The sequence below is a fragment of the Oncorhynchus gorbuscha genome, linkage group LG25 (assembly GCF_021184085.1).
Source record: "Oncorhynchus gorbuscha isolate QuinsamMale2020 ecotype Even-year linkage group LG25, OgorEven_v1.0, whole genome shotgun sequence".
Taxonomy (NCBI): domain Eukaryota; kingdom Metazoa; phylum Chordata; class Actinopteri; order Salmoniformes; family Salmonidae; genus Oncorhynchus; species Oncorhynchus gorbuscha.
This window is the reverse complement of record NC_060197.1, coordinates 3,679,111-3,706,887: the sequence shown is the minus strand read 5'-3', so window position 1 is coordinate 3,706,887 and position 27,777 is coordinate 3,679,111. Positions and strand designations below refer to the sequence as shown.

General features: G+C 43.5%; 1 protein-coding gene across 5 annotated transcripts in view; it reads right to left on the bottom strand.

The window, feature by feature from the left end:
- Positions 1 to 517: 517 nt before the first annotated feature.
- LOC124013698 (sodium-coupled neutral amino acid transporter 4-like) overlaps positions 518 to 27,777 on the bottom strand; it is a 35,705-nt gene continuing 8,445 nt past the window's right edge. For 2 of the 5 annotated variants that reach the window (XM_046328125.1, XM_046328127.1), the window contains exons 2-16: positions 19,566 to 19,790; positions 19,049 to 19,145; positions 18,534 to 18,649; positions 17,104 to 17,177; positions 16,875 to 16,967; positions 16,712 to 16,793; positions 16,460 to 16,542; positions 16,272 to 16,330; positions 13,753 to 14,001; positions 13,426 to 13,505; positions 13,215 to 13,315; positions 11,789 to 11,913; positions 4,940 to 5,084; positions 4,581 to 4,678; positions 518 to 4,223 (exon numbers count right to left, since the gene is read on the bottom strand). In XM_046328125.1, coding sequence (XP_046184081.1) covers positions 4,119 to 4,223; positions 4,581 to 4,678; positions 4,940 to 5,084; positions 11,789 to 11,913; positions 13,215 to 13,315; positions 13,426 to 13,505; positions 13,753 to 14,001; positions 16,272 to 16,330; positions 16,460 to 16,542; positions 16,712 to 16,793; positions 16,875 to 16,967; positions 17,104 to 17,177; positions 18,534 to 18,649; positions 19,049 to 19,145; positions 19,566 to 19,678 — 1,620 coding nt within the window. In that variant the 5' untranslated portion in view covers positions 19,679 to 19,790 and the 3' untranslated portion in view covers positions 518 to 4,118. Of the gene's footprint in view, positions 4,224 to 4,580; positions 4,679 to 4,939; positions 5,085 to 11,788; positions 11,914 to 13,214; positions 13,316 to 13,425; positions 13,506 to 13,752; positions 14,002 to 16,271; positions 16,331 to 16,459; positions 16,543 to 16,711; positions 16,794 to 16,874; positions 16,968 to 17,103; positions 17,178 to 18,533; positions 18,650 to 19,048; positions 19,146 to 19,565; positions 19,791 to 24,905; positions 25,008 to 25,823; positions 26,029 to 27,777 lie in introns of those variants that run through there. The other 3 variants (XM_046328126.1, XM_046328124.1, XM_046328128.1) reach the window with 3 other exon arrangements.

The following is a 27,777-nucleotide window of genomic DNA, read 5'->3' as shown; positions in this document are numbered from 1 at the left end:
TTCAGTAGCTATAATAATAAAGATAATTTTGCACTGTTAGTTTATTCCGGGTACTACTTAAGCAATAAGGCCCGAGGGGATGTGTTATATGGCCAATATACCACGGCTAAGGGCTGTTCTTATGCACGACGCAACACGGAGTGCCTGGATACAGCCCTTAGCTGTGGGATATTGGCAATATACCACAAACACCTGAGGTCCCTTATTCAATGGTGTTAAGTACTTCAGGTAAAAAAAAGAATACTTTTGAAGCACTACTCAAGTCGTTTTTTGGGGTATCTGTACTTTACTATTTATACATTCCTAAGGAAAATGATGTACTTTTTACTCCCATACAATTTCCCTAAAATCCAAAAGAACTCGTTATATTTTGAATGCTTAGCAGGACAGAAAATGGTCCTATTCGCACACGTATCAAGAGAACATCCCTGGTCATCCCTACTGCCTCTGATCTGGTGGACTCTAGGCACAAATCCTTGTTTTTACCTCATTTCAACAGCAGAGAGATGCAGCCAAGTTTATTTCACATTTTTATTGTTCATGTTACATGACATTGAAACAGCTTCTCTGATACAAAAATCCCCTTTGTTCAGGCAAATATACAATTGAATGTTAGTTGATCCACAGGAAGCAGACACTGAACGGCAGGACACTGATGCTGACCCAGTGCTTCTTTTGGGCCAGGTTACAGATAAGGCAGATGCTTTTGAGGTAACACATTACTTAAACCCTCCGGCATGAATCCTACTTTACGTTGTCAAATGCATGACATGTAGTTTGCATGCCAGTGTTTGGTGAAAGAGCCCCTCCCCGACCCCCTTCTTGAGTGTCTGAGACCCCAACATTTGTGCTCTCCGCTCTAGTCCTTCATTGGGGGAAAAAAACATGCCCCTTTTGAATGTTAAAAAAAGAATGACAAAATCACTTTGACCAAGGTCTTACATCTGGTGCCGTACCTGACCCGAAGGTTTGCTCCCTAGATGAACTGAAGTTTGCAATTATTAAGGCAAAGGTTGGTTTCTGCATTCTCACACAATAGTAAGGTTTTTGTCAATACACTTCATGAAATGTATCTTCACATACAGTAACTGAGGCTGAGGAGGAATTTCAGCAAAAACCCAGCAGCCCCTATCGATGCGGACCGCATCTCAAATGTGGCTGTAGGGTGGTTCTTACTAAAAGCAAGTGATCTGAACGTCATTGATCTCTTGACAGCGCACCCACCCGCATGGCATGAATCAAATACTTCAGCTCAACATAGGCAATATCTACCCAAGTCTCGCAAGACATCAACACTGACATTCTACTTGGACCCTGCAGCACCTGTAGGACTGAGGAATCTGACAACATTACCGACAAAACCATTCATTAATTCAAGGTCTAGGTCCTCCAGATATGTAACTATAAAGAAATGAAAATGGGTAGAGATTTTCTACAAATGTACAAGCTTCCATTAAAAAAAAGAAATATCATAGAGCAAAATCAAAAACATTGAATACTAAAATAACATTGTAGAAGACTTCTGGTAAAATCCCTTACAACACCCCACACACATAATTCAGTGAGTACCATATAATAAGATTATTTACAAAGCATATACAAGTTGTCAGAAAAGACCATGAGTGTAATCCAAAACATGCACACACTATACCATTTCATTTGAAATATCAATTTGTTTCATGCATATGTAGATCCACAAAGGATCTGTAAATGTTGTCCATTCTGTCTGGATCCATTCGGAACACGTATCTGCTTTAACACCTAAGAAAACAGGTGCTTCGAATGCAAACTGCTCATGTAGCCACCTACTGACAAATGGTTTTTAAGCATGGCACAATATTTTGAAATTCATTTATCGTGGTGTTAATTAATTAATAAGGGCATTTTAAGAAATTATGGTCCATTGAAATTATGTAGATTACAGTAACACGAGTCACAATTACAGTAATAAACACATACTGTTTATGTTAACTCGACTATCAGCAGCAATCTGGCATAAACAAATCGCTGGTAAAAAAAAAACAACATCAAATGACAAGTCTGCTAAGTAACAGTGGATGCATTTCATTTCTCTAATCTTTTCCACATTTGACATTATGACCCATATTGAACTTAAAGGGGCAATCAGCAGTTGAAGCAATAACAAAGTGTTGTCCCCGGCTGTTCCGGAAAAAGCTGAAGGTTGAGATATACGGATGCAAGCATTGACCATCCATGATATCAAAATGATGGTTTTAACCATGTTTTGAGGCTATATATTGTTTACATTTATGTTGTTTACAAACATTGGAGTAAACCAATCATATATTTTGGGTTCTGATGGGGTACGACGGTTAAACTAAGCTCGAGGCATTTATAAGTTATATTTTTCAAGAATCAATGGGTCCAAATCATTCATTTATACGTCCAAAAATGTAGCAACTGCAGATTTCCCCTTTAAGGTGTGAACTGCAAACACAGATAAAATAACTTATCTTGTATCTCAGAAACAGCACAGTCTGGAGGTTCAATCCATTGCTTATTTTACCCACAATATTTTTTCCCACAATTTAATTTTGTTACAAGATATTGTTTTACACACTGGGATAGAAGAAAAACATTCTCATGGGTTATAAGATTGCTGTGCCAACACAAATAGCTAAATAACCTGTATGGTATACTGCCAGTAGACCTTCTTTAACTCTCATAGAGTTCTGTTGTTGTTCCTCTTCACTGAAACTAGCGTTCACTTGTTGTATTTCATAGCATAGTATGCTTCACATGAAGTTTAGGAAGAGATGGAGTTACAAGTTGAAAATGACCTCAAGCCATCAACATGAGCTCATCTCCTGGTAATGTTCGCTGCAATTGACCCAAGGGCTCTGTAGTGTGACACATTGGACAAGAGTGAACAAGAAGGCAAAGAAAGAAACACGTAAACTGTCATTCAGTAGATCAGTAGACGTTTGGCCAAGTACCGGTACATTCAAAACTTGGCAACATTCAAATCTCTGCGACAATAACACTGAATGAATGGAGTCTCTTGTTTGAGGCTCAGTCTACTGGGCGGTTTCAAAATGGCTGACAGTGTGTGTTGATCATCACGTTAAGTGTTGATTGGGAGAATGGACATGGCTGAAAATGTTGACTTGGTGTCTGTCAATGTGTACGATTGCTAATGTCTGATCTGATGATTGCTGTCAAGGGATGTTTTGAGAGCAACACACTAGCCACTGAGAAATATGTGTGTGCACAAACTTTGGTGATGTGATTGATTTTGAGAGTATAAAATAAAATAGAAACTACTTTACAAAACCTAGTTTACAAATATCACTCAGAACAACTTTTTCCAGACTCTAGCTCGGAAAAAGATACTACAGCTGTCATATGTACGGTTACATCGACTTTTCTTTTCCCTAGGTGTACAAAAATACATTTTGACAGTAAGCAAAATAGCTCCAATTAGTGTAGATGGCGTGCTGTATGTGTGTGTGTCTGGATGTGTTAAAAATACATTAAAACTTGAAACATGCTAAAAGTGCTCTTTGTTTTTGAACCCTTGTCCCACATCTCTCTCTAATCTTCAAGTGTGCAGAGCCCATTGCCCTGAAGCCACACCTGTAATAACAACCAGCTCCAATTGTGGCAGCTCTCAGTTCTCTTTGGGTTCTCTAGACCGTTTAATGGTTGAGGTCCCTGCTCATATTTTTTCCTCTACTCAGGGAATATCACAGAGTAGAAATGATGGCTATCTAGACAACTACGGCAGGGCGCGCAGCAACAGCCGCAGCGTCTGACGTCTTCTCTCCCGTTTCTGACCGTCCTTCTCGATTACTTTGTGTCCTTTCGGCGACCCCCTGTTGTGGAGGATTCTACAGAACTAAACCATCCAACAACAACAAGAAAGAAAAACAATAACGAACTTAAATGTTTCAGTCGTAGAACGTAGTCCCATCCAGTAATACTTTGTGGAAAGGGGTGGGGGTTGAGAAAAGCGAACCGCCCCTTTACAGTACGCTGACGTACTCAGTCTGTAGGTGATGTGTGGGGGCACCCCCCGGGCCCGGTGACCTTACCCCCAAGGCACAGTCAGGGGAGGGGGTTTGAGGTGAGAGGGGGTGGAGGTAAGGGGGGTCGTCTTAGTGACCACTGCCAGAGCCGGGAGGGTTGTGGATCCAGTCCATCACGATGAGCGACAGGCTGCTGAACATGAAGATGATGCCCACTACCAGGAAAATGGCCGCCTAAAAGACATCAGGAAAAAAAATAACGACACTGTGAGAGGAGGTTGTGTGAAGTCTTTATATCTGTACATTCAGTCCAATCATTTTTTGCCAAGAATCTCAGTGGGCCTCTGGGAAACCTTGTTTTGGGGGACTGCTGTAACTCTGTAAATCAGGGTGTTGTCTAAGTGCTGTGGGGGGTCTGTTCTAATAACAGCTATGGTGTGTCTGTATGGGCATGTTGATGGGTGCTAATTTCGTGTGTGTCATATGTTGCGTGCGTCAGAGTGGCTGTTCTGTGTGTGAGTCACCGTATGTGATTTTGTGTTGAGTGTTTGTGTGTGTGTGTCCGTGCACCATCGTTTCCCGCACACCTACCGAGATCTTCTGCACGGAGCGCATCGGCACAGACTTGACCAGGCGTAGATAGAAGGCAGCAGGGAGGATGAAGATGAGCATGGTGGCTGCAGAGGAGCCTGTCAGAGGGGAAACAGGAAGAAGACCACCATCAGTCATCTAGCTTTTTCTGTCTAAACAAATGTCCTCACTTAGACAACACTAGCCTCAGGGTGTGCAGGCATTTGAGCCAGCCCAGCACTAACACACCTCACTCAATGAAATACCTCCACATCAAGACATCAATCAGTGTTAGTGCTTGGTGGGAACAAAATCCTGCACACCCCGTAGCTCTCCAGGAATGGGTTTGGGGACCACTGCTGTGGTTGAGGGGGACTCACCGATGAAGCCGAAAATGTCTCTGATGGTGGGGACGAAGATGACCAGCAGGTTGTTGAACAGGAGGATGAAGGCGGCGATGAGCATGTGACGCACCCAGCTGAACTCCCGTTGGCTGAACAGCATCGTATTGATGGAAGAACGGATCTGCAACACAAACCTCTTTATAATGTCTGATCAACCGTGACATACTGACGATCAGTTGACCCTTAGGATACCACTTGTAAAGTGTGTATTTCACTTTGTCTTTATTTCTCGTACACACACACACACACACACACACACACACACACACACACACACACACACACACACACACACACACACACACACACACACACACACACACACACACACACACACACACACACACACACACACAAAATCAAGGATGAGTAGGTAACTATATCATCAGTCATGTCTGCAAACTAGTCTAAGCCCACAGGCCAATTCCCACAGTTGGCTGCTGACTGAAGTGTGTCAACTGCAGCATGTGAGAGTCTAAGTAGGCAGCCAGGCAGAGAAGGAGGCCACCAGCTAAGAGGCTGAGAGCTGCACAGCTCAAGGCATTGAGTTAAAGACTTCACTGGGTGAGAGGTCACGGGTATCAGGTGAAAAGCAACTGCTATGGGCCAGCCGGTTGAGGTAGAGGAGGCAGGGCTTAAAGCGCCATTCAAAAGGCAGAGGATTAACTCTGGGAGAGCCTCCTGCAACGGCACCCTGGGATTGCATCAGCCGAGGGCCAGAGAAGGAGGGACTGAAGGCAGCAGGATAGGCGTGTTCTGCCCCAAGGCAACGCTTGTCACTTAACAGTTTCCCTTTTTTCCCTTTATTGAAATCCTCTCATTTGCTTTTTTCACTAATGATACATTTCCTACGTAGACATTTAGACAGCAGAAAGACGAGACACTTGGCTGGTTCATGTTTCAGTCTAAATACTTGTTTGGGGATGGTTGATGGCGCGCTGCTCTCTTGAGTTGTGGATCAACACTGACACCTTGCTGAAAGAATGTATGAAGGAGTGGCAGAGATTTACACCAAAATCATTTTAAGGCGTGGCAGTAACTCTGCAAGGTAAAATGATCTCCTCCCCCCATTGATAATAAACAATCCCCTCTCCCAGCAGTCATGGCATAATTGGGCCGGTGAAAACCTGGCGCCTGGGCGTGACATTTCTACCCACCTGTACGCCAAGGCTCTGAACTATTCAGCGCCCAACAACAATCCTGCGCAGGGCCTTTGGAGTGCACCATGCAATATTTGCCTGCATCTCCCTCCCTCCACCTGCTATGACAGCTCCCACTGGGGTGAGATATGTGGCAAAGCGCCACCGCTGCTAAGGTACCCGGGTCTACCAGGCCAGACAAAAGCTAGCAACATGGCCCAAAACCAGGGAGCCTCCTGGACTCCAACCAAGAAAGATTCTGCAACCTTTTCAGCTACAGCTAGATATATGGCATAGTATTACTACGCCTTGGTTTGCTCTTGCTTTTTTCATAGGGGAGAAAGACATTAAAAAGGGAAGAGCAAAAAGGTAAATCCAAGATTAAGAGAAACAATCACACCATAAAGTCAGGAATAAGATAGACAGGTTTTAACTTGAGATGTTTTAAATCCTCAATTGACTGACCATCAGAAATAAAACCCATTTTAAACCCTTTCCCACCACATCCAACAAGCCTATTCAACCACTGTCAAAGACAGGTGACAAGGTTCACTTTATAAAGCCAGTCAAATGACCCTGAAAATAGTGGTTTACAGCAATAACAAGCGCAAATATATAATTAACTCACTAACTATAAGCTTATTTTCCATGAAGTCACTGTGAAAAGACAGCATGCATGGCAGGCTACTTTTGGTCACAGCCAACTGGGCATTGTGCTTGTGCACCGCACCACAGGATTTTCCTTCTCTGACCTGCCCTCTAGAGGACAACTCAGCAGCAACCTAACAACCCCATCACAAGAATAACATCACTACAAGGCCAATGTAACCATCGTAACTGACTGCAACACAAACAGAATCCCATCTTATTACAGAGCCATAAGCAGCAGAAAATACCAAAGTTAATAGATAGAAGGCCCTATTTCCTGCTTTTATATTTCTCAGACAAGTGGTCCCACTGCTTTATTTAGAGATACGATCAAGAAAAGGTCAACCACCTTGAGATGAAGCCATAGAATATCACAACATAACAGATCATATCACACACCAACATTCAAAAACAATGTAGTAGGTCAATTAAAATGACTCACGAAAACAGGAATCGTTACACTTAAGAACACTTTAAGTGACTTTTTAAACATCAAAATGAACAGTTGACTTGAGGTAATTTAAATCTTTGTGTTCCTGTTGTTGAGGAGTCATGAAACAAAGAGAGCATGGGAACTGGACAAGTCTGCTTACCACATCTAAACACTGTTTCATTAAAACCTGCTGGTTCGTGACCAAGTATCTTAACGGTTTGAGCCCACCCTTTCACCCCGCCCAGCCCTCCTGCTTGTAATAAAGGACATAGTGCTTCAGAGACAAAGCAAACGTTAATCTGGGTGCTGAAGGCTTCTCTGCCAAATGAAGAGCAAAGGACTCTCAAGGGGAGATCTCACATGTCACGTCTCGTGATTCAGAGGGCTGGACACCTGGCAACGTGATGCCAGCATGACTGGTTACTTTCATCTCACCTCTCCTATGTCTCCACAACTATATCCTCAAGCTTGTGCGGTGAACTGAACTCACTGCGCTGAAAAAGCGCGTAATGCTTTGTTGAAGCCTGAGCAGCAGTCAAGGGGGGGAAATCAATGGTTTGATGATGGGTTATCTAGGCCTGGACTAATGTGTTTGGAAAAGATGCCATGCATATGCCCCACAGTTTTTCAGGTGTAACAGACCAGTAGTCAATGGCTACAGAGAACACGGCAGCAGACACATCGACATGATTGCGTCCAAACATGTATTCCACATGCTGTACTTGCTTTATGTTCACATCTCCTCCCTTAGTTCCTGTGCTTGACCATGGCCTGCTCAAGGAGCTTTTCGGCTATGGGAGAGGCTGCACAGACACGCCTGGTGCCCTCTGATTCAGAGGAGTTGGGTTAAATGCGTTAGACACATTTTAGTTGAATGCATTCAGTTGTACAACGGACTAGGTATCCCCCTTTCCCTAATGGATGATGTACACTACATGACCAGAAGTATGTGGACACCCCTTCAAATGAGTGGATTCAACTAATTCAGCCACATCTGTTGCTGATAGGTGTATAAAATCGAGCACACTGCTATGCAATCTCCATAGACAAACATTGGCAGTAGAATGGCCCGTACTGAAGAGCTCAGTGACTTTCAACATGGCACCTAAGGATGCCACCTTTCCAACAAGTCAGTTCGTCAAATTTCTGCCCTGCTAGAGCTGCCCCAGTCAATTGTAAGTGCTGTTATTGTGAAGTGGAAACGTATAGGAGCAACAACAGCTCAGCCGAGAAGTGGTAGGCCACACAAGCTCACAAAATGGGACCACAGAGTGCTGAAGCATTTAGCGCATAAAAAACGTCTGTCCTCGGTTGCAACACTCACTACCAAGTTCCAAACTGCCTCAGGAAGCAACTTCAGCACAATAACTGTTTGTTGGGAGCTTCATGAAATTGGTTTCCATGGCTGAGCAGCCATGACAAGCCTAAGATCACCATGCGCAATGTCAAGCGTCGGCTGGAGTTGTGTAAAGCTCACTGCCATTGGACTTTGGAGCAGTGGAAAGCATTCTCTGTGATGAACCAGGCTTCATCATCCGTCAGTCCAACGGACGAATCTGGGAAATCTTAACGCTACAGCATACAATGACATTCTAGACGATTCTGTGCTTCCAACTTTGTGCTAGCAGTTTGGGGAAGGCCCTTTCCTGTTTCAGCACGACAATACCCCCGTGCACAAAGCGAAGTTCATACAGAAATGGTTTGTTGAGATCGGTGTGGAAGAACTTTACTGGCCTGCACGCAGCCCTGAGCTCAACCCCATCAAACACCTTTGGGATGAATTGGAACGCCGACTGCGAGCCAGGCAAGTCCCCGCAGCAATGTTCCAACATCTAGTGGAGAAGAGTGGAGGCTGTTATAGTAGCGAAGGGGGGACCAACATATTACTAATGCCCATGATTTTGGAATGAGACGTTCGGTGACTTTTGGTCATGAAGTGTATGTGGCGCAGCTGAGAGTCATGTCGAGACGAAGGGGTTTGGTTCAGTCAGTCGTCCCGATAAGCCCCTCACAGATAGGTAATGCTGGCTACCTGGCAACAGCATGGCGCTAGTTAAAACCTGTTAAAGAACGTGATGATTATGTCGATGGGAGAAATAACTTGTCTTATTGGTCACCATCTCCAAATTGTTCCATCCAAATGTATTTTATTCCGATTAGGATAGAAGCCTAGACAAGAAATAACGTGTAATGTTTGTAGTAACCATCTGGATACAATCTGCTGCTCAATGGGGAGAGTTTGCTCTGCACTTGCCACAGTAAGGAAAGGGTAGCTAGACAGTGTAGCCAATAACAGACCATGGTGACAGCTGAAGCACATTTATTGTAGATTTGACCAACAATGTACAACTACGGCATTAACGTCTATCGTTACATAAAAAAAGATATATACTCAGATAAAAACAAAATGATTTCAACAAGTTTCAAATTCTCGCTGAAGTTTCTAGCCATAAGCATAAACTAGGTAGCTGGGAAGGGCTCGTCGGGACTGACTGAACCCAATCCGTTAGTCACTACTCGACTCTTGGCGCGCAAGAAACTTAATTAATTTGGGCACTAGGCAACTTCCTATAGCCTCCCTTCTGACACTGCATTTTGGTGTCAGCTGCAGTAGTCAGTGAGTGCATTGTCTCTCCCTCCCTCTATCTTTATCTTTCCCTCCCTCTCTCTAAGGTGGGGGTCACAGTGAGGGTTTTTCCACTGTCTGCTCAGGGCTTATCTCCTGTAAACTTCCACTGGGACTGTGAGATTCACTCGCACATTCCCATGAGCTGGTGAGTGTGTGTGTTTCTCTCTCTCTCTGTGTGTGTGTGTGTGTGTGTGTGTGTGTGTGTGTGTGTGTGTGTGTGTGTGTGTGTGTGTGTGTGTGTGTGTGTGTGTGTGTGTGTGTGTGTGTGTGTGTGTGTGTGTGTGTGTGAGAGATATAGTGTCTCTGTGAGCGTGTAAGAATGTGGGAGTATCAGTATAGCCCACAGACAAAACGGATACTCCCCCCACCTCTTTCCAAGCAGGGCTGACTAGAGCCATGGGGCTGACAGTTCTCCCCTGCCCTCTGCTGGTGGCTCAGTGTAACACCACCACATAGTCCATTAACCCTTCCAGCCTAAAACTGTCTCTCCCATCACAAGAACCCATCTCCCAACTCCTGCACGCTACAGTGACTGTAGGTAAACAGTGGAAATGTGGTGCAGTTGCCCTGTATGGCACTTTGATCACTGGAGAAAAAAACATTCCATAAATCTAATATTACCATCTTCATTAATGTTCCTTGGGTCAACTAAGTCCTTTGAGAGGATCAATTCTAATGGGCACTGCTAAGTGCTAATGCATGGTTCATTGTAGGCTACAAAGGAGGTAGGTCCATGACACATCTGAGACCCTCAGCCCTTTATGGGCTCCTGTGCCAGGCTAGGGCCAAGACAAATATAGCCCACGGCCATATAGGGGGGTCAGGTACGCCATGCAAGGCCAACACTCATTCAGTGACTCACACACCAGACAGGCAGGCAGGCAGGAAGGCAGGCAGGCCGCATGAACAGGATATTACATAATAACCAGTGGAACAGAAACACAGTATCAGACCTGAACTGACACTACAAACCCAAGGCTAAACTGTACAAACCAAGGCTAAACTGTACAAACCAAGGCTAAACTGTACAAACCAAGGCTAAACTGTACAAACCAAGGCTAAACTGCAGCTTAGACTTGAACAAAATAAGGACGGTAGCAAGTGACTGAACTGCATTTATTTGCAAGGACAGCATCTGGTGACAATGTGCTGCTGAGAGGAGAGGGGGAAATGAGAGACAGGAGAGTTGTGAACATTACACTGTATTGCTTGGCAGCCAGGCTAAAGAGCTTGTGACGAAACAAGATGTCTATTGTACCACTGCTTTTTCACATTGACATTTTAGTCATTTATCAGACGCTGTTATCCAGAGAGACTTACAGTAGTGAGTGACTACATTTCCGTGCTTTCACATGCTGAGCCTATTGACGTGTGTCCATCTATGTGTCTCCCAGAAGGAAGGGACTGAATATGTCTGGCATCATGTGGGGAGCAGTGTAGGGGTGTAATTGTTTCAAAGCTGTGTATGTGTGTGTCTGTTAATTTGTGTTTATGCTTGTACGTCTAAAGTATGATCGAGAGTATGATTGGAGGAGGGACAGAGTGCTCTTGTAAGGAAGCTTAAGACAGACAAACAGAGCTTTGAAAACCTGGGCTGGTTCTCCTTTGGGACCTGGAGAGTTGGATTGACGGGATTGCTGAATGTCCAATAATGAGTCTGCTAACGTCACAGCAGAACAGTTTGTGCTTCACCAAGTTCAGCAAGAAAACCAGCCGTGTCAACACACCCACTCACTCAGCCAATACAGAAAGAGACCCTCTTGTTGGTATTAAAATAATTAATGGATTTTTATCTCATTTGGATAAAATGACCTAGGTGTTGAGCGGCGTGTGAATGTGTCTGCATAGATTGTATGCGTGAGAATGTGTGCATATGTTTTGTGTATGTGTGTCTGTGTGCATGCATGTGTGTGCGAGTCTCTGCTTGTGTGTGTGTGTGTCTGTGTGCGTTTGAGCAGATGCCTCGTTGTACTTACAGGGAACAGGACAATGGGGACAGTCAGGGTGACAGCGGTCAGGACAGCCAGACGGACCAGCAGGAGCATGGTGTCAAACTTATACACCTTGGTGAAGGTGTGGAGCAACTCCGCCTCCACGTTTCCTGTGTTTGGGAGAAAGAAAGAATACGAGCTTTATTAAGAGACATACCAATACAAAAGGCCGGAACTGGGTGTGAGAGAGAGATATGGTAAACATACCCTCGTAAAACTGACCATCCTACCGATCCTCGACTTCGGTGATGTCATCTATAAAATAGCCTCCAACACTCTACTCAACAAACTGGATGCAGTCTATCACAGTGCCATCCGTTTTGTCACCAAAGCCCCATACACTACCACCATTGCAACCTGTACGCTCTCGTTGGTTGGCGCTCGCTTCATACTCGTCGCCAAACCCACTGGCTACAGGTTATCTACAAGTCTCTGCTAGGTAAAGCCCCACCTTATCTCAGCTCACTGGTCACCATAGCAGCACCCACTCGTAGCACGCGCTCCAGCAGGTATATCTCACTGGTCACCCCCAAAACCAATTCCTCCTTTGGTCGTCATTCCTTCCAGTTCTCTGCTGCCAATGACTGGAACGAACTGGAAAAATCTCTGAAGCTGGAGACTCATATCTCCCTCACTAGCTTTAAGCACCAGCTGTCAGAGCAGCTCACAGATCACTGCACCTAGCCCATCTGTAAACAGCCCATCTATCTACCTACCTCATCCCCATACAGTATTTATTTATTTATCTTGCTCCTTTGCACCCCAGTATCTCTACTTGCACATTCATCTTCTGCACATCTACCATTCCAGTGTTTAATTGCTATATTGTAATTACTTCACCACCATGGCCCATGTATTGCCTTAACTCCCTTATCTTACCTCATTTGCACTCATTGTATATAGACTTTTTGTTTTCTTTTGTTCTACTATATTATTGACTATGTTTTGTTTATTCCATGTGTAACTCTGTGTTGTTGTATGTGTCGAATTGCTTTATGCTTTATCTTGGCCAGGTCGCAGTTGCAAATGATAACTTGTTCTCAACTAGCCTACCTGGTTAAATAAAGGTGAAATATATATTTTTTTAAACATGCAATGGTTATGGTAGCTTACTAGTGTTTAAATACATACTACTGGCTCTAGTGTTTAAATACATACTACTGGCTCTAGTGTTTAAATACATACTACTGGCTCTAGTGTTTAAATACATACTACTGGCTCTAGTGTTTAAATACATACTACTGGCTCTAGTGTTTAAATACATACTACTGGCTCTAGTGTTTAAATACATACTACTGGCTCTTTTTCAAACATTTCACTCATAAAATGAACATATAACGGCAATAAAAGCAGAAACAAAGTAATTCAATTGCTGCAAATGTATCTTATTGTGCGTGTGTGTGTATCTTACCATAGAAAGTGAGGTAGCCGAACAGCGCTGAGAACATGTACATGACCAGCATGGCCAGGATGGACAGGTTGGACACGTTCTGCATCTTTCTCCGGGAGCGACTGGGGAAGACGCAAGTTGAGATGTGAGTTGTATGGAGAAAATGTACCGCAGCAATTTATATGAGCGTCTATGCAAACGTGTCTTTTGTAATTCACTTGGATGCACTTACTCTTTGAGTTCACTGTAGATGGGTAGAATTTCAGGGTGGCACACAAAGGAGAAGGCCAGGATGGGAACAGTGTAAGCAGTCTGCAATGACAGGAGAAGAGGTCGTGGAATGAAACACAGGCCCAGATACACACTCACAGCAGCTATGTACGTTAAGAATTGGGTTCCTCTAAACCTTGATTAATCCCATTTCTGGGACTGTTTATCAGAGGATATTGTTTCCAAAACACAGAATTATGACATGAAGCATTCCGACTCATCACATATACACACACACACGTACAGTACCCCCCCCCCCACACCCACATACAGTAGCTCCACACCTCACCTGAGAGTTGAACACAAAATACTTGGGCGTGCACATCTCCTCCAAGTCGTCGGGGTGTGGTTCGAAGCGGACCCCTGAGGTGTGGTGGTCGTCCAGGTAGGAGGCGGGGGACATGTCAGCTCTGGAGAAGTCCATGAGGACGGTGCCGTTGTGCAGGGCGTGGGGCCCCAGGGCTGTTCCATTCATACTGTGGTTGGTATGGTACATGAAGGGCATCGGGCAGGGGAGGTTGTACTTCTTATAGATCAGCTGAGAGGTATAGAGGGGACATAGGGGTGAGATGGGGACAGATGGGGAAATAGGGTGGAGAGGAGTCAGATGGGGACAGAGGAGTGAGATGGGGATGATTAGCAAACATATAAATGCATTATATTACATAGGCAGTAATCCATTATATTGCAGAGCAATGAGTTCCATCCTGTAATCTTTCATTCTGTCTTCAAAGAAACAGACGCTGAACGCTAAACTATGTACTTTCAGGGTTTTACTAACTACATAGGATGTCTCTCTGATAGCTACTATGGTATAAACCCTGTGTAAAGCAGAGTGTGACCTCAAGCACAGTTCTATTTCATTAATGATGATACAGACTGTATCAGTGTTTAATATGATACAGCACTAGAGAGCAAGTGGGCCAAAGTAGAGTTTAAGATATCAAAAGAAGGCTATTGATAAACACATCTCTAATCTCATGTAAGGTAACTAACCAGCTGAACGCCACATCAGGCATATTCTAAATGTTACTAAGAACTCCCATGGCATGCAAATCGCCCACATTGCCTGTGAGAGCAAAGCCAGCACTGGCATAACACCCTACAAAAGGTCAGGATGACATTTAAGGAGGAGAAAGTAGGCATGATCAAGACGCCGTGTGGCAAGAATACAAAACCAATGTAGGACGAAATGTACTATTTTGGTAACAAGTATGTTCTGTCTGCATTGAAACATGACTGGAAGAAAAAGAATGTCAGAGTTTCTAAAAAGCAGGAGTTGTTGCCATATTGACAGAACGTGAAATGTAGCCGTCTTAAATCACATCTGATGGTACTTTATATAATATCAACACCATCATCCATCATTGCTCAGTCATTCAGGGGGCTAAAAATGCTAAACCACCGGAGCAAGCGGAGGCAGGTTAACTTCTTTGGGGTAGGGGCCAGTATTGGGTAGCTTGGATGAAAAACGTGCCCAAATTAAGCTGCCTGCTACTCAGCCGTAAAAGCTAGAATATGCATATAATTAGTAACTTTGAATGGAAAAAACACTCTGACGTTTCTAAAACTGTTTGAATGATGTCTGTGAGAATAACAGAACTCATATGGCAAGCAAAAACCTGAGAAAAACTCCAACCAGGAAGTGGGAAATCTGAGGTTTGTAGTTTTTCAACTCAGCCCCCATTGAAGATACAGGGTGACATTAGTTATGTTTCACTTCCCAAGGCTTCCACTAGATGTCAACAGTATTTAGAACCTGTTTTGTGGAGTCTACTCTAAAGGAGGGGCTCATAAGGGCTCTTTGAGTGAGTGGTCTGGCAGAGTGCCACAGCCTCGGTCTGGCACGCTCATGTGAAAGGTGAAAGTGAAGTTTTATGTTAAAAACATCCTAAAGATTGATTCCATACTTAGGTTGGCATGTTTCTACGGGCTGTAACGGAACTTTTTGAACTTTTCGTCCGACGTTCGGCGCGACCTGAACGCGCTTTTGGATTTGTTTACCAAACGCCCTAACAAAAGAAGATATTTGGACATAACTGATGGACATTATCGAACAAATCAAACATTTATGGTGGAACTGGGATTCATAGGAGTGCATTCTGATGAATATTATCAAAGGTAAGTGAATATTTAAAATGCAATTTCTGAGTAATGTTGATTACCCAATATGGCAGGTATCTTTTTGGCTGCTTCGTTGTCTAAAGGCTGTACTCAGATTATTGCATGGTTTGCTTTCTCCGTAAAGTTTAAAAAAAAATCTGACACAGCGGTTGCATTAAGGAGAAGTTTATCTAAAGTTCCATGTATAATAGTCGTATTTTTATCAATGTTTATTATGAGTATTTCTGTAAATTGATGTGGCTCTCTGCACAATCACTGCATGTTTTAGAACTACTGAACGTAACGCGCCAATGTAAACTCCGATTTTTTAATATAAACATGAACTTTACCAAACAAAACATACATGTATTGTGTAACATGAAGTCCTATGAGTGTCATCTGATGAAGATCATCAAAGGTTAGTGATTCATTTGATCTCTATATCTGCTTTTTGTGACTCCTCTCTTTGACTGGACAAAATGGCTGTGTTTTTCTGTGGCTTGGTGGTGACCTAACATAATCGTTTATGGTGTTTTCGCTGTAAATCCTTTTTGAAAATCAGACACTGTGGCTGGATTAACGAGAATACTTGTATTCTGTATCCTGTAAAATACTTGTATTTTTTAAATTTGGCGCCCTGCACTTTCACTGGTTGTTGCGGGGGGGGGGGGGGGGTTCCGCCGGTCCTAGACAGGTTAAACTTACCACTCCCAGGAAAAACACCATACAGGATAGGGAGAATCCACTGGTGTAGCCAAGGTAGCCTAGAGACAAGAGAGAGAATTAGAGAGAAACTCATGTACTATCACGCAAACACTCACACACATTATGTAAACAAAGTATACAAAGACTAAATCTAAAACAACCGCAACACACATACCCACACCACTTACCCAGGTTTTTGAGTATGCAGAGAGGCAGGATGATACCGATGGACACAAACACAACCAGGTAGTTTCCGTTCATGTACCATTCACTGTAAACAACGCAGAGAACAGGTCTCACACACAGAGCATCAATCCATCCATCTATCTATCAATACACCAACCAAACTGTGTAGTGTGTTGAGCCACCTGTGTCAAATTAACTACAAATAAACTGATTTGATGAAATAGTTAACCAATGGCAGACAGACAGACACCTACCCAGAGCTCTGCTCCAGTCCCATGAAGGCACGGATCACTTCTGGCAGCTCATACTTTACAATGAAGAGGTAGCTGGACATGGCTGTGTGCAAACAAACACAAATGTACATTTCAATATAGAATCATAACACTACAATGAATGCAGCATTAGCTGTTCACTTACCACCAATATTTTGAAGGGTTATCGATCCAAACGCAGCCATTTTCCCCGGCCAGCCAAAAGCTCGCTCTCCCAACTTTTCATAGATGAGAGAGCCTGTTAGAACAATGACAATGTGCTGATGAGTGATATTCAAAGACACAGAGGGAAAAAAGCAGAAAGGCAAGGACAGATAGACAGACAGAGGCTGACGAAAGACAGACATTTCCATTAATAAAAAAATGACACCTACCTCCTTCTTTTGCAGTCATTAGCAGCAAGTGAACGGAGTACAACGACAAGATGGCCACACCCAAGAGAAGGACTCTACGTTGGGATAGAAACCAGTCAGACATTAGCATTGGGCTATACCATACGGAAATGTTACGCAAATCACCATGAACAACACTCGGAGGGGAATCAACTGGGTTACAAAACACCCTACATAATAACTTTCACTAGTTTCCCCCCCTAGTCACTCTCACTCTGTTTTCCCCATTATCTATTTAGGGAGGTAAAATTAGCGTTAGAGCTGCAGTCATATTTCATTTGAGGGGGGAGGGGGGGGGTCCGGATGCTTTCTCTGGCATTCATCTACCGCCTATTTGAGAAGACCATGTTCCAATGCCTAAAGCACATGTCGAAGACACCATCATGTCATGTCAATATATGTGCCAGCTCAGACAAAATAGTAGTAGACCAATGCGTGTCAGTGCTTAGAGACCAGACTAAACTCTGAGCTATTATATAAGTCAATAAAGTAACTTTAGAGTTATTCCGGGAGGGGATGTATGGGTTTCCTGCATCGGCTGAACACGATCAGCCTTAAATTCTTACACTTAAAGAGTTCACAAGGGGCCTTTAACCCAATCATCCAGCCTCCAATGGGTCCAATGTATTAAATAAATATTGAATGACTGCATCAAATGGGTGTTATGTGATACCACCTTCCAGAATGTCAGGGAAGCCCAGAATAGATGGTGGGGAAGTAAGATGTCGCAACTGACATGGAGGACTGACGTTTGGGGACTCCCTGTAAACTCCTTAGGACCGGAAACAAACCGGCTGCGCCACTATAATAATCATGTGGGTTCCTAATCTATTTTCTTGTCTCCTGTCCTTCAATCACTTTCAGGGATATGCCGAAAATGACAATGTTTTGCTTAGTGAAAGTACTCAGTCACAAAATAATTTCTTGGTAAAGCCCAACCATACACAGTGGAAACAGAACTGAAATAAAGCATCATCATCCTGTTTTGGACATTTGAGAAACCTGGTTATAGGGTTTGATTGAACAGGCTGTTATGGACCGTCAACACAATCCGGGGAAGCTGGGAATGGATGGGGGGATGGAGTTCCGAGGCGGGGCTGTAACATGGTTGTTCACGCCACCTTTGCATGCATGCTGGGGATGACATGTCACAAAAAGGTCCTGACTTCGAGCTAGAGTTAGTGTCTGTGTCTGCGTATTCTCGAATACATACCCCACCACTCACCCTGTTGTCAAACCCCACTTGCTATACCAAGGACTCTGAAGTTATTTCAGTCCTATCAGTAACACTATACGATGCAGACAGAATTGTTTACTTTATTAGCTGGTGCTTTAATCACTTGACTGTTGCAGAAACAAAACATTGACCCCGTTCCACATGGTCTCTATGGCAGAAGTTAACACACACTTACACAAAAAGCACAATGCCAGTGTTGGCCATGGCGTAGGAGAGACCCAGGATGCCGCTGCCCATGATCGCATTACTCAGGTTGAAGACCGACATACCAAAGGAGGTATGTCCTGGGTGCTGAGAGAGAGAAAGGTAGAGAGGGTAAGAGAGAGATTACCATGACTTCAACTGATCGTAAACAAGAACATTTCACACACACACACACACACACACACACACACACACACACACACACACACACACACACACACACACACACACACACACACACACACACACACACACACACACACACACACACACACACACACACACACACACACACACACGTGCATGCACCACCTGTCACAGACACGTAACTACCAGTTCCTACGAAAGGGTTCCTCGGAATGAAGGTTTGAATAAAAGCAGACAGCTTTTGAGGAAATGGTCAAGGTTGTTGTTAAGAGATAGTGTCCATGAGCAAGAGCAAACATGCATGTGTTGTCATCGATAGTTCATCATCAGTCTTCTTACGTATTCTTCTTGATACTCCTCGTACTTCTTCTTCTTCATAATCCCATTAGTGAGAAACTTGTGGCTCTCTGCGTCTCCATCCTCATCCAGGAAGTGACTGCAGATGTACAATCATTGAATCAATCTCTAGTTTAAAATACTTCTTTATGACTAGTTTATGACAGCCGTGTTAGGACTTCATGAGAGGTTACAGGGTCAGTTAGGCTAGTTCCAGCTTCTATTTCTTTTATTTTTTTTGGTTGATGGATGAAATGAGATTACAGTGGAGCTAATCTGTTGGCGGTTAACAGTGAAGCTATGAGCCGAGAGATTCTCCTAACCAGCGTATTGAATAGCATTGTGTACATTAGACAATGATCGGTAGGAGACAAGAAATTTATGGTAAAGAACAATTTCTGTACAGTTTGGCAAAGAACACATTCTTGTTGCCACAACTAAGGCAATGCGCTTTATTTCCAGTTTTTTTTTTCTGTAGAAAGTCTCAGATTAAAATAATTGATACAGTATTGAACCACACCTGTTGATGGTGGCCTTCTCTGAGTCGATGGGCTCTGTGAAGCGGTCGTCCAAACTGTCTGTGCTGTCATCGTCTGCCTCCGTGCAGACTTTCTTCAGCTCCATGCGGTCCATGGTTACGGCTGTAGTGGTGCAGGGCTGGGGAAGGGGTCGCGGTCCAAAGCAGAGCAGTTGTACTCGGTAGGTTGGCGTGCTTTAGCTCAGCCTTACACTATAGGGCAAATACCTGTAGAAAACGGCAAAGGGAGAAATAGTAAAAGTTCTAAGAATATTCAGAGAGCTGCTGATGTGGCGGGAAGCCCTTATAACCAGCAAACATACAACCAATCATTCAATGTTGTCTAAACGTTGACTAAACGTTCTGGGCCTCAACTAGCCATCATTTCTTTGTAATTACACGTTGACTAGCCCTCTATAAAGTGACAATATCCCTAATAAGATACAAAGTAGTACATGTCCAGTCAAAAAGGCCATGGTCACAAGTTCTCTGATTTGACTGTGTAATCTGTCAACAATGAGCTAGTTACTGTTAATGTTATGAAGATACATTCAATGAGTCTTATCTGACTGGCCAGAACTCTAGGGCCTTGACAAAACACTTCAAGGGGAAGAAAAGGTGTCATTCTACACACACCCTTCTGTGTGGCATTCCCCTGAACCCGCAGCAGCATTTTATCTCCCCATTCGATACATGTTGGTAGCTCACGCACTTCAGTGTGCTTTGCCTATGGCGTCTTTCAATATCACTGTTCCTGTAACGCATTGGAATCTTTACGTTCCGTGCTGACCGGTTTTGGATACCTTTTGTACTCTGCTATACACTGAGTTAACAAAATGGCCTCTAACTGTATTAAGTTCAAACAGATTTTGTAGTCGACGTAGATAAGTAATTGTAGTATTTTTTGCTTGACAGACTGTAAAATCCCATATCAATTGTGACCTCAATTTTACATATCTATTTTTAGAGATTAGCACACATTATTTTCCCTAAAAGAACCTCTAAGTAACCCTTTCAGACACAAGTCCATGTTCTATTGCTGCTGTGCAGTTTCCTTTATGATACCATAACCACATTCATTTCAGGTGGGTTAAAGCAAGTCTCAACATTATGTCAAAAACACACCTGAACCCTAAATTCAGGTCAGAGAGGTCGGCTAATGAGGCCTCGAGGCAGGCAAGTTTCCGACCAAATGTTCCTAACCTCTGGGAGAGCAAGCTACAAAGGCCTGTCTGTCTTGCTGTCCACGGTAAACCCAATTCAATTGAACGCACCGAGTGCACTGAAGTAGTGGGCCAGCAGGAGGCATGTGTTCTTATTTCCATTCTATTGAACATTTGATTGCTGCTATTACGTAACAACAAGATGAGGCACTGGGCAGCGCACACAGAGTTCTGCTAAATGATTTTAACAGCCAATTACCCACAGTGCTGTTCTTCCCATACAAAGGCTTCTTTGATAGGAATGGGTAAAAACAGACGAGCAGCCAGGTTCCCAAAAGTGGCACCCTGCTCCCTCCCCTGTCCTACCGACCAACACCCCAGGAAAAACCCAACGGTGAAACACATCAAAACCCTCGTAACGAACATGGATGTCCGACGTTGTGACAAAGCCATAAACAAACAGCTATGGAACATAACCTCATCCACCAATCCAAGTTCATGAATGAACATTTCAGTGCTGCCCATCAAAAAACAAGCATTGTAAAAACTCTTCGAAAGGAAGTTTTAGTGCTAGAAAATACATTTCAGTCACATGCTATTTCAACTCTGGCTATTTAAACTCTTGCCCCAGCCATTGAAAGGCATTGATGAAACTGGGCCAAGTATAAAATCCATCATCCTCACATGATCGTCAAAGCGCGCCACGTTTACAGTCAATAAGCCATTACGTAAGTGAGCCTATGCACAGTAGGCCCTCCATGTTGTACCCAGTCAGGACAGAGATCCATGGCCTTCAGGACTGAAACAGGCCATGTTTCCCTTTAACTCCATGCTTTGGAGAAGTCATAGACAGACTGAACCTGTATCTTACCACACACACCTCTTTTGTTGTGACTGCTGTCACCTACCCTGTATGGAAACGCATAGCCAAGCCAATCATTAGCTTACTTAGTTTTGCCTGGCTTGTCTACTCTACACAGTTCTGGTTTGATCGCATTCTAGTTCCTGCTGTGCTTGGACCAGCTGCATTCCTGGAACTGCTGTGTGTCCTAGTACATTTCCCATGTCTCCTCTAGATAGACAGATTGACTGGTAGGCCTAAATCTTCGTATTGGTAGATATTTGTATATTTGATCAAAAGTGTGCATTGCATACAAATATAATCAATCAATCATTGTCCCAACTGTACACCTCCCCAGTGTGCTACCCTCGAGGAAATAAGAAGGAACCTGCTCAACCAGACTTCACCCCTCCACCCAGGCAGCTAAGCACTCCACTGCTCCCCGTGCATATACAGTGCCTTGCGAAAGTGTTCGGCCCCCTTGAACTTTGCGACCTTTTGCCACATTTCAGGCTTCAAACATAAAGATATAAAACTGTATTTTTTTGTGAAGAATCAACAACATGTGGGACACAATCATGAAGTGGAACAACATTTATTGGATATTTCAAACTTTTTTAACAAATCAAAAACTGAAAAATTGGGCGTGCAAAATTATTCAGCCCCTTTACTCTCAGTGCAGCAAACTCTCTCCAGAAGTTCAGTGAGGATCTCTGAATGATCCAATGTTGACCTAAATGACTAATGATGATAAATACAATCCACCTGTGTGTAATCAAGTCTCCGTATAAATGCACCTGCACTGTGATAGTCTCAGAGGTCCGTTAAAAGCGCAGAGAGCATCATGAAGAACAAGGAACACACCAGGCAGGTCCGAGATACTGTTGTGAAGAAGTTTAAAGCCGGATTTGGATACAAAAAGATTTCCCAAGCTTTAAACATCCCAAGGAGCACTGTGCAAGCGATAATATTGAAATGGAAGCTACCAAGACCTGGCCGTCCCTCTAAACTTTCAGCTCATACAAGGAGAAGACTGATCAGAGATGCAGCCAAGAGGCCCATGATCACTCTGGATGAACTGCAGAGATCTACAGCTGAGGTGGGAGACTCTGTCCATAGGACAACAATCAGTCGTATATTGCACAAATCTGGCCTTTATGGAAGAGTGGCAAGAAGAAAGCCATTTCTTAAAGATATCCATAAAAAGTGTTGTTTAAAGTTTGCCACAAGCCACCTGGGAGACACACCAAACATGTGGAAGAAGGTGCTCTGGTCAGATGAAACGAAAATTGAACTTTTTGGCAACAATGCAAAACGTTATGTTTGGCGTAAAAGCAACACAGCTCATCACCCTGAACACACCATCCCCACTGTCAAACATGGTGGTGGCAGCATCATGGTTTGGGCCTGCTTTTCTTCAGCAGGGACAGGGAAGATGGTTAAAATTGATGGGAAGATGGATGGAGCCAAATACAGGACCATTCTGGAAGAAAACCTGATGGAGTCTGCAAAAGACCTGAGACTGGGACAGAGATGTGTCTTCCAACAAGACAATGATCCAAAACATAAAGCAAAATCTACAATGGAATGGTTCAAAAGTAAACATATCCAGGTGTTAGAATGGCAAGTCAAAGTCCAGACCTGAATCCAATCGAGAATCTGTGGAAAGAACTGAAAACTGCTGTTCACAAATGCTCTCCATCCAACCTCACTGAGCTCGAGCTGTTTTGCAAGGAGATGTGCAAAACTGATAGAGACATACCCCAAGCGACTTACAGCTGTAATCGCAGCAAAAGGTGGCGCTACAAAGTATTAACTTAAGGGGGCTGAATAATTTTGCACGCCCAATTTTTCAGTTTTTGATTTGTTAAAAAAGTTTGAAATATCCAATAAATGTCGTTCCACTTCATGATTGTGTCCCACTTGTTGTTGATTCTTCACAAAAAAATACAGTTTTATATTTTTATGTTTGAAGCCTGAAATGTGGCAAAAGGTCGCGAAGTTCAAGGGGGCCGAATACTTTCGCAAGGCACTGTACCTTGTGTTATGCTATGACTAAGCTACCTATAGCCATAGACCCAGCCCCAGCAAAATCCTTGAACCTTCGCCTTTCATGCACATCTGAAATGTATGCTTTACTCACTGTAGTTAAAACCACTGGTACTTTTGCATATGATTGTTTGAAACACGTTTTATATTGAATAACAACAACTGAGTGAATGTGATTTAAAGTTGTCACAGTGTGTCTGTGTGTGCATTTGCTGTTTGATAAAACCAATGTGATAATGTGACCAATGTGATTTTAATTTGAGCCGAGTTGTTGTTACAGCAGGAAAATAATCCTGCAGCAACAGGGAATGTGAATTATTACGTGGATTATAATTAATGGACATTTTGTGTAATGGTTGATACATTTTTCGTTAGGGCAAGTTAAGTCGGACATTTTAAAGTGAAAATCACAAACTTTAGAAGCCTTTTCAAAACCTCACATACACTACAAGTTTGCATGTCCTGCTGTTAAGGAAGATTCCTGCAACAACAGGATGATCAAATTAAGATACGGCATCTGTATGCCAAATCGTTTATTGCATTAACAAACACAATATTTGATACCAAGCCTTGTACATTGTGCAAATAAAGAACTTTCTTGAAAATGACTAACACCTAAATCTAATGTAGTGTGCTTGCATACAACAAGGCTACAACACTTTTAATAGAAAACTCAGCTCTGTGACACAACAAACACTGATCAAAACTTGAGATTCTTCTAATCCAATTTGCCAACAGCGTGACATCAATCAACTGAATGGGAAAAACATGAACTTCATTAGTATTATATATCCAGAAGTAGCAGAAAAGGAGTCTGTGCAACTTACATAACACTCAACTCCAAGTTTAAGGACACAATAAAAGTACAGTACCACAGGATCCCATTCTTACTGGAGGTACACAACACATCATTAGCTCAAAGATTAGCTCTGTCTAACTCAAAACTACCACTCAAGTTATGCAAGTCCCACTTCAGCAGTGGCTTGGTTATCTCAATAACCCAACAAAACATCTAATAAACCCACAAACAAATGCTCAAAGGAAACCAACTGAATACTTCAACCAATGAAATACCTCCCACAATCTCAAAAGCACTAAACAAACTAATTCAGCTAGGTGCATCTACGGTTTCTCAAGAAAACTGTGGAAAGTTCTCCACTTTTTAACACAAGATTTTATTTTCTCAGCAGTTTCAATTTAGTGGCTATTTGAATCAAACTTAGACCATGGTAACTAAAGTTCCCTGACATGGGAAGCAGATAAATCATGTGGAAAAGGAGACATACTCACTCATTCAGAGATGACAGAGAGAGGTTCCAAAGTGTTGTTTTGTTTTTGTTTGGGGGGAGAATGAGGACAGTGCTAGTGAGCTGCTGCTTTTTTGTAACCCAGGTGAGAGGAAGGCTTTTAAAGAGCAGGGGAAGGACCCACCCTGGCCAATCACATCAGGAGCCTAAAGTCAACCCCCCCCCCCCACATCAATGAAAAAGGGCAAGAGAGAGAAAGGCAGAGAGAGAGAGACTGAATCAGGAGAAGAAGAAGAAAGGGAGGGGTTAGAGAGAGGGGGACAGTACACAGACATCCTGAAAGCTCAGCCAAGATTGCACAGTGAGCGTTGTTGCAGCAACTGCTGTTTGTTCTGTGTTGGCCCGCCGAGCACACACCCCAGGTGGTCATCCCTGGGTGCAAACGGTACCATCCTCATGCTGCGGTCACTGTCCTACCCTGTCCTGCCCTCAACCATACACACCTCCCTTCCCACTACCCCTACTACCATGGGTTGACTCAGCGTGCCGTTAAGCGTTCAGAGCCTGCCAGTGACAACTGGAATCTACCGGGGAGGCTGTGACACTGCCCGCCAATCAGGGGCCGCAGCTGCGTGTGCCGCTGAGTGCAAGGTCTCACTCCGCTGAAGGATGGGGTCTTAACAGTCCAACTTTGTAACACCCGTCACACACACCCATTATACACAGAGAAACTTCAAATTAGACACATGAAATGCTTCTTTTGAGTCCACCAACCTCCACATTTTCTGAAATAAAATAAATATTACTGAAAGTATTGTCTGGTCCACACCCATTACAGCAGAGAGTATTGTCTGGTCCACACCTGTTACAGCAGATAGTATTGTCTGGTTCACACCTGTTACAGTAGAGAGTACTGTCGGGTCTACACCTGTTACAGCAGAGAGTACGGTCTGGTCCACACCTGTTACAGCAAAGAGTAGTGTCTGGTCCACATCCGTTACAGCAGAGAGTATAGTCTGGTCCACACCCGTTACAGCAGAGAGTATAGTCTGGTCCACGCCCGTTACAGCAGAGAGTATTGTCTGGTCTACACCTGTTACAGCAGAGAGTATTGTCTGGTCCACACCTGTTACAGCAGAGAGTATTGTCTGGTCCACACAAGACATCTGCAGAAAAAGAGCAGTACAGTCACGTAACATCACTCACACATACAGATCTAAAATCTCCCCAGAATAACCTAAATAGCATGTCGTATATTCACATGTAGTATTTGTAATTAGATACAAGATAAGAGACGTGGACAGAGTAGGATCTGGCCAGTAGATGCCCTATAGTGGGGTTATTTCTGCAGCAGGAGACCCACAGGTTGGGTCAACAGCAGCTGGTAAACAGGGGTTGTCAATTACAGGTCAAGGGGCCCCCTGACCTCTCTTATCTTCCAAAACAAAAACACCAAACCAGTCCACTGGCACCAGCAAGTAAGTGGAACAGCTGAAACACCATGTCACCACAACACTACAGGCATTTCTAATAGGGTGAATACAGGGTTCTGTCGCAAGAAAGACGCATGCACACCCACAAACTGTGCACAGCACTCCAGTCACCAGACTCTTACCAGCGCAGTCATCCAGCTAGCCTCATTCCAGCAGCCTCCACAGCTCTCTAACCAATTAGAAAAAGCTGGAATTTTAAAGCAACCAAAATAAGTTGGTACCTCAGACGCCATGTGACTTGCTGCAAATATCTCCGGTAGGCGGTGAATGATTGGCCAGATGACATATCACCAGGACGGTAAATGGAAAGTCACGCTTTTGTTGCGTCAAATAAACCAACATCTCTTTCTGTCCAACATCAACATTGCTGGAAGAATGTCTGGGCCCTTACATCATAACAGCTTAGAATGTGTTTCTCAACACATTTTGAGCTTAGCTATGTAACTCTATGCTTACGTCTGGTGAACCATTAGAAGCCATTCGCCAGTGCACTATCAGGTGTGTAACACTGGCATTCAAAAGCAAAGAGGATATAACACTCCTTCTGGTAATCCCTCAAATGCTGAAAGGTCAATAAGGAATGAATGAATACAGTGCAAGAGGTACACCAGCCCTTCCACACCCTAGCTACGAATACAACAGGTGTAGACCTTACTGTGAAATGCTTACTTACAAGCCCTTAACCAACAATGCAGTTTTAAGAAAAATAAGGGTTAAGAAAAGACTGATTGATTAAATAAGCAAAAGTTTAAAAAAATAAAAAATAAAAACAAAAACAAGGCTACATACAGGGGGTACCGGTACCAAGTCAATGTGGGGGGCAAGAGGTTAGTCAAGGTAATTAAGGTAATATGCACATGTAGGTAGGGGTAAAGTGACTATGCATTGAAAATAAGCAGCGAGTAGCGTAAAAAGAAGAAGGGGTCAATACAAACAGTCTGGGTACAACATGACATCAAAATGACTCAGGCTACAGTGATCAGCTGACCACCTCAGGGTAGTTTAGGAGAAAGTCAAGGGTATCCTATCTATGAAGCAGCGCCAAGCAGAGACACATCGGTTCCCATTTTTACTGTATGACTCAGCCAGGGATTACATTGATATCCATACAATGTTTAGTAATTACTATTATCATTACCTATTAAAAGTGTCCTAACCACCCTGTCAGTCAAGTTGATACCCACAAATCCACTATTTAGATGTTGTCTGCACATGCAAATTAATTATGAGTGGCATGTACATCTCTTTCTCTCTCAGAGACGTGACACATTCCACATGTCCACTCTCTGAGGCTCCCTGCCACAATTTCAGCTCCACCATAAATGCCTGGGTGTTATGGGAGCCCAGTTCAAGATGGGGTCGACTCGTGTATCCTACTTTGAGATGCGCTCGATCCACTGCTTATCTACACTAGCTAGTTAC